The sequence below is a fragment of the Buceros rhinoceros genome, unplaced genomic scaffold (assembly GCF_000710305.1).
Source record: "Buceros rhinoceros silvestris isolate BGI_N320 unplaced genomic scaffold, ASM71030v1 scaffold18040, whole genome shotgun sequence".
Lineage (NCBI taxonomy): Eukaryota > Metazoa > Chordata > Aves > Bucerotiformes > Bucerotidae > Buceros > Buceros rhinoceros.
In genome coordinates, this window is record NW_010390437.1 from 50,454 (window position 1) to 58,055 (window position 7,602).

At 40.7% G+C, this 7,602-nt stretch overlaps 1 protein-coding gene across 1 annotated transcript in view; it reads right to left on the reverse strand.

The window, feature by feature from the left end:
* Positions 1–5,750: 5,750 nt before the first annotated feature.
* Positions 5,751–7,602, reverse strand: part of SPATA5 (spermatogenesis associated 5) — a gene marked incomplete at its 3' end in the record, with an annotated part of 49,450 nt that continues 47,598 nt past the window's right edge. Inside the window, exon 14 of the mRNA XM_010137893.1 lies at positions 5,751–5,877. Coding sequence (XP_010136195.1) covers positions 5,751–5,877 — 127 coding nt within the window. The remainder of the gene's footprint in view (positions 5,878–7,602) is intronic.

Consider the following 7,602-nt stretch of genomic DNA (forward strand, 5'->3'; position numbering starts at 1 on the left):
AGTATGGAGAGACATGGCGATCCCATCTAGGTACTTTGAGTCCCACTCTGAAACTTTTCCACCTCTTCTCTTCGTGTGATGCCTACAAAGGCCATCTACAAACGAAGGCTGACTTCAGGAATACTGAATCGGGCAGGGAAAGCAGTTTAGCAACTTGTTAGTTTTCTCTGCCAGTCCCAAGGCTGGACTTCACCTCCAGTAACCTAGCAGTGCCAAACAAAGTACATAAAAAGACTTCTCTAACTAGTGTTTGCTTAGTACTGATTAATTTGCCAAAATATTCTGCCAAGCAGGAAGTGTCCCAGCACCATCTCCTCCTAAAAAGCACCCAGTCTTGTGCCCTCTGTCTTCCAAATCTGGATGAAAACTGCACAGAGTTAATGCTGAGAACTGACAGCTGGAGACATCCCCCCCTACCCTACCTGGGACTCTGCTCATACTGTATCACTGCAAGGCTGACAGACACTTGACTGCTCACCCTTGAGCCAAATCCAGTGCAGAGCAGAACGAAAAGCAAGGCATTTGTATTCCTCCTCCAGAATCCTAAAGCAGTTTAACATAGATGGGACCTTCTTTCAGGCACAGCTGGATTAGGATATTTCCTTCCTGAGTACTAGGGACAGGGAAAAAAAATAATCAAAGTTCTCCTTCGTGATTGCAGGTACAACTCTACCTGTGTTCACGTACCTAAAGCAGCAGGGAGTGGTGGGATGGTTTGTTGAGAAGACAGAGCCCGGCACTTCTCAGAGGTACACTGCATGCACAAGTTACAGCAAGCCATACTGTGAGATAGAAGGGAAAAAAAATCTTCCCAGTGAAGGTGGTCAAACAGCACAGCAGGTGCCCAGAAGCTGTGAAATCTCCACCCTTGGAGAAACTCAAAACTCTGCTGGACCAGGAGGCTGGACAGAAGACCCACAGAGGCCTCTCTCCAACAGAGAGTATTTTATGATCTTCGGTCAAACAGCAGGGTGGAGGGGTGTCACACAGGGGAACGTCACACATGACTGATGGATTGTGTGGCTTGTAACTCTACACTATATTTGGGAAAACTGAAATCCTACCAAGTCAAAGCTGTAACATGGGGAGATGTATCTGACTGAACTGGAAATCACAAACAGGTGAATATGTAAGCAGGAAAATCTATGACACAGTAGTGAGTTAAGTTTGTGCCACTGCACCTGGCCGCTAAATACGCTTGTAGCATCACCTGCTTTGTAACAGCGCATACGCATTTCCAGACAACAAGGACTAAATATGCAAGATTCTTTCCTACTCCTTTTAACTTGTAAAACTGCAAACCTAAATATTTGAATTTCTTCCCTAAGCCTTCAGAAAGACAGAACTTTGATGTTTTTAAAGAGGAAAGATTATTTACTTTTGCTAGAGGCAAGAAATTATAATTTCTTTACTGATTCTGCCAAATGGCTCTATCACACATTTTTTATTTTCATCCAAACAAGCCACTTTAAATTAAGGTTGTCCCACAATGACACAGTAATCGACATTTTGAGGGTCAGATCAACTTGATGAACCTCTGACTGCTCTGCCCAAAAGATCCCTCCAAATTCAAACGAACTACAGGGGAAGGGAGTTTTATTCCCTTCCCGCATGCTTGGCAGTTGCTAGGAAGATGTCAAGGGTCGAGGGACCGAGGTACCCACTCCTCGAATTCCTTAAGAATACAGGCTGCAGTTTTGTTTTATTTCCTTCATGTAAGCAGGACAGACAAGTCAGTAGCATCCATGTGGTTCTTAAACTGAATTCAAACTCAGCAGTTAAGATGCTGAAGCCCACAGAGAAAACATCTTTGGGCTGAAGCCCAAAGAAACATTGAAAAGTCAAGTGGAGGAATAGAGGGTGGAAGAAGAAAGTGGGGAGGAAGACTAGGGAGCAGAAAGTCTTCAAAAAGCAAAATAAATACGGAAAAGGAGGCAGCAAAAATCCTCTGCACTGGCACAAATAGGCAGAACACGTGTTCTCATACCAACACGCAAGACACTTCAAAATTGGGAACCAAATCCTCCGGTACTGACAAAGAATGTGTAAAGATTCAGCTCCTCAGTATTCAACATACCAGCATAGTTTCTGGTTTAAACTACCCTGAAGCCCACCAACCGGACAAAATCCAGACCGTCATCAATCTAGAGACAATGGGCACTGCTGACAGCACAGCATCTCGTTAATCTTCATTTGTCCTATCACATCCTGTCATTCTTACACAAATAGCGTATTTGAGGATACATCTTTTCTGCACCCCACGATAAGGAGAAGTGAAGCTGTCAGGAGCACCAGGATGTCATCCTATACCACAGGCCATCTCTTCACTCAGCGCCTCGTGTTTTACATCACAGCCAATGTGTTTGACATTCAAATTTGACCCAGCAGGAGGTAAAACTATCTGAGCTGAGGCAACATGCATCTTGCTTCCTGTGCTAAAACATTCACCAGGGTCCCTGAGGACCTGACAGTCTCTCTTCCCCCCCGTACCCTTGCTAATGGAGATTGAAACATTGCTTAAGAGGAAAAAAAGTTATCTGCATGGGCAGGTCAGGATAGCAATTCACCCTTCTCACCCAAGAAATAAGCCCAGTACTAAAAGGACAGGAAAAGAGATTCCACTGAACCAGAAGAAAAAAGGACACACAAATCCCGATGAGTTAGTCTAGGTTTTCTTCCATGCAGGTCTGCCACACCACATCTGGAAACTTGTCCACATCTGTGTCTGCACAGAACACTTCATTTCGAGCTAAGCAAATTATACACAGTGTTCAAAATATTTCAGGTGAGATTTGTGGGGACAAGTGATCTCTGATTAGGCCAATCGAGAAATGGGAAAATACAGACAAGCTTTGAATTGTAAGGAGTTTCACAGAGCTCCTGCAAAATATTTCAGGAATGAAAAAAATCACTCCTGAGCATGTACGTCACTAAAAACAAAAAGCATTTTTCCAATTACTGCTCATCAATTTTACTTAAGAGAATGAAGAATAAAAGGGAAGATTTTACTATTATCTGTGACTCAGAGTGTTTTGTTTCTGTATCACTTTCAAAGGACGTTCAGAACATCTTGTTCCAGAGTATTTCCCCTCCCATGAATTCTGTATCATACATGGATGAAAACAGTACGTGCCAGTTTTGTTTTCTTATGAAAAACAGAAACTATCCCAAAGTATTTCCAGCATCACATGAATGGGATGCAAAGTAGCTAAGTGTTAAAAACACGAGACACAACTTAAGGCTGGAATAATATTTCAATTCAATCATGACATCTTAGAGAAATTACCTTATTAATAGACATTTGTAACAAGTCAAAACAAGTTCACCATTAAACATAACTTTAGAAACTCTGACTCAAAATCTATTCACTACCCAAAAACAACGTACTGTAGTGTTTGCAGGGATGATCTGCTCTGGGCTCAGGGGAATACCCTCACATTTGATATTCCCATGTGCTTTTTTCAAATGGCAAAAGATTAATCATCACGTATTTGTCACTTAAGAAGCAGCCACATAAATGAAGATCATTACCAATCATTACCAATTTTGGAGGCATATAAAAAACTTAAGCGTGCATTCCTCAAGCTTTTTTTCATTTGAAAAGCTAAAAGATAGGCACAAAATGTATACCAGACATCTTCCCAATCCCTGGAAGAAAAGAACACAGACTGCCTTGTGCCTTTATACCATATGTAAAGTTCATGCACTAAAAATTACTGTGTAGTCACCTCTGAAAACACGACACTCCTTTATTGTAATACACACCTGAACTGGTATTTCCATTTAAGATATTAAATTGATTTAATGAAATGTACCTTTTCATACGGATCACTGATCACAAAGTCAACTGAAAACTCATACTGAAAGATTTCCCATTAACTGAAGCTCGCAGTAAAATGCCTTTTGGTGTCAGTCTGGTTTTTTCTAGAGGGAAGAAAAAACCCTCCAACTTGTGCACAGCGAATACCACACAGTCCCAGGAAAAGACAGTAGCCTGGTATAGCCAGACCGGTCTGAATGAAGCACGATGTGAGCGATACCAACTTAAATGTTGGTCCCTTTCAATCACAGTTTAAAAATCACACACTGTGCTCTTAGTTCTTACTAGTTCACCAGCCCTATAAAATTCAGGTGCACAAAAGACATCAAATTTCTACCCACCACATCAAAATGAAAACTTTAAGTTCTGGGCTAGCGAAGAGGTCTGGATTTGCATCAGTGATGTAGGTACAGCTGGAATATATCTAGTAACTTAGGTTCTGTGTGAAAGTCCACAGTATCGCGGAGTGGCATCTTTAACGCGTCATAGTGCTGTCCCAATATTGCCAAGATTTCAAGTAAATACCGTCCCAGTATGCCAATATTTCAAATAAAAACTAAAATGTAAGAAAACAGCATTCACTGCAGGCCCAAGAGAAATCCAGCAAAAGGGAGAATGACATAGAACTCCATTCCTAGCTGGTGATGGAAACACAGTACAATGGGGAACTGACACAGGATGGAATTTCCCTTCTGTTCAAACGGAGTTTTTTCAAATTCAGTTTAGTCTCACCCCAGAGAACAGTCACCAAAGAAAACTGAAATCAATTTGACAAAAGTGGAATCTTGAAAATTTCAGTTTTGCAGCGGCATATTTTTCACTGATGAGCTTTACCGCCTTTTACTGAAAACTCTGCTAGCTCTGCTTTGCCATGGAGACACACAGCACGTAAGTCAGCGCTCTGCAAGTCTTTGTCAGGTCACCGTCAGCTGAGTGGCTTCCCTTCAGTTCAAAAGGGAAGAGGCTGTGCTCTGCAGCCAAAATACCAGGTTTTCCTCTCAAGACCACAAGTACAAGAACATAAATACTTTAAAAAAAATACTTTAAAAGCATGCACGTTGTATATACTTTATACCTGAATGCTCCAAGACGAACAAAAAATACTATTCCAGAAACAGCTTCAAATAGGAGAATTTGTTAACACTTAAAAATACTATAGAAGCTTATCAGAAACCCCAGAAAAGATCAGGAAAAATAAATTTCATTAACTTGTGATCAAGTTCACAAATGTTGTGAAGGTGAAAAGTTGTGGAGCCTTACCAACACTACAGATTTCCTTTCTTCAAGGAAATCACTTCAGACCAGACCGCCTACCGCACTTAGCTGTGAGAAGATACAGCAGTGGTAGGTGGTTTAGAAGCGGATTTTCTAGAGGGCTGCTGGGTTGGGTTTGTGTTTGGAGGTTTTTCTGCAGGAAGTGTTACAGCCCTCCCTGTTTCTACAAACGTGAAATGTTCCTGTTGCTCCAGCAGAGCTGCTGCAGGATACAAGGAGAAACTACACTGTCGACAGTCGGAAGGAGTATTGCTGGCAGCCAGCTAACGGCACCGCGGAGATATATAATCTTTTGAAAGGAAGTAACTAATGAAACCAGCAAACTCCTGCATAAACAAACGCAACAGAAGCAAAAACCACAGAAGCCGTTTGACAGAAATGTTGTTGCACAAGTTCAATGAGCTTGATTTAAGGCAAATTTCTTCTAGAGAACAGATACTTGAAGATATCACAAAACATTTTGTTTCTGTTAAAAAGTCAGGGGGGAGGGGATAGCAAAGAACATAATCCTTTCCTTTGCCTTGTCTTCATTTTCAGCTTCTACTCTTAATCACTAAATTGATTAGACAACAGTTTGGAGATTAAAAGAGAATGGAATTATACCCAAATCTGGTCTTCTCAAGAGAACAGGATACACGACAGCATCTGTTCGTACCTTGTCTATCATGTCCGGTCTGTTCGTAGCTGCCAAAATTGTCACGTCCTTCAGCTGTTCTATCCCGTCCATTTCCGTCAACAACTGAGCCAAGACACGGTCTGCTACATTTCCAGCACCTGAAGAGCTGATTGAAAACAAAACCAACAAAGACAGTCCCAGCATTAGCTTACTCTTCCTGGGAGAAAGGAAAGAATATTCTGTTCTTTTCAATTCTCAGGGATCCACCTTGTTATCTTAATTCTTTCCAATTTTTGTGTTCACCTTCAATCCCTGAAACAACGCCAGCCATACAAAGTGAGTAAAAGCAAATCGGAGAATTAAGTCCTTCCAAAGATTTCTTGGTATTCAATAAAGCAACTGAGCTGGTTTTACCTATTACCATACAATTGTAAAGGATCTAAACACAATGTGGATGTCTGGAATAAACATTTTTAAGGCAACTGAATTCATGCAGCGTCTTTACTAGTCTGATAAACTTCCATTTATAGCACCATCCAAGTGAGTGCTTATACTAGTACAAAAAATTACACCGTTATGTATTTTGCAGAGTTCTATATTTTTATGCTCTCCCCATCAAATGAGAATAAATTGAGTGTTGACCAATTGCCTCATAATAGCATTGTCAGTTCTTTAACTCAGCTGATTTTCCAGCTGAGTTCTTACCATAAAAAAAAAAGACTAAGAAACAGAAAACTCCAGTTTTAAAACCATCAACATGTAAAAAAATTAAATGGAAAAGGTACAAACTATTCTAGGCATTTAATTTTAGTTTGGAATCAACTCTGGTAGCCTTGAAGTTTGTGGGAAATTTACTCAAATTGCTTAATTATATGTAACAAAAAGCATTATAGAAATAGACTCTTATTTTCATCAAAGCTTCTAATATTTTAAGAAAAATAACCAAATGATGTACCATCTTCTTCCTGGACAATTCTCTGATCCATATATACATGTGTGCGCATACATATATACATGTGCATGCATATATTCACACGTATAACAAAAATGCAGACAAGGAAGACTTTGCATAAGCCACATCAAGGGATCAAATGTGTTTGTGGTGATAAATAATACATCTCACGAACAGCTGCGTTCTTTAAAACCTCCTCCTAATTCTGCATACAGAGGCTTTATTTTTGAAACATCATAAAAAAAGTAGGTGACCACGTATAACATTTTATTTCGGAAAGGACATCAGACCTCGGAGATGCCAGGACCATGCACAGATAACTGCACGTGCTCTACAAAAATGAAGTACATGTGTGTTCCTTATAGCACCCAGCTCTGTATAAAGTGCCAGGAGACAGGGTGACTGCAGGCAGCAGCTCAACCCAAAAGCTCCCTCTGCTGAGCAGGGGCAGGGAGGCTGAAGCAGCCTGGGGATTGCCAGATATTGCCAGAAATGCAGGTTTTATCCTCCTTTGCCAGAAGCCCGGAGCCCTGCTCTTGGCACACACCAAAAGCCTCGCTGTTTTTGGCACAACCCTCCCTTGTAGATGGCACACACATCAACATCTTCCTTCAGCTATGAGAGTGCTCTTCCAGGGCTACCTCCTCCTCGCTGTGTACAGGAAGGCTTCATTCTTCTACCCTTAAACAGGCCCTTTTTAATACAATTTTAAAAAATTAATATCTGGATCCCTCTAACTTCATATTAAGAAGCAAAAGGAAGTCTCATTAAAAGCCCTCATTAAAATGAGGACAGGTTTCTTCCTGCAATGTACTTTTTTTTTTTTACAGTTACCCCAAGTTTACATAGAATTAAGATAATTTTATCTCAAGGTTTTTTGAAAGTCCTTTTCAAAAAGTACTTTTAAATGCTTGCATAGAAAGACAGGCACCTACACAC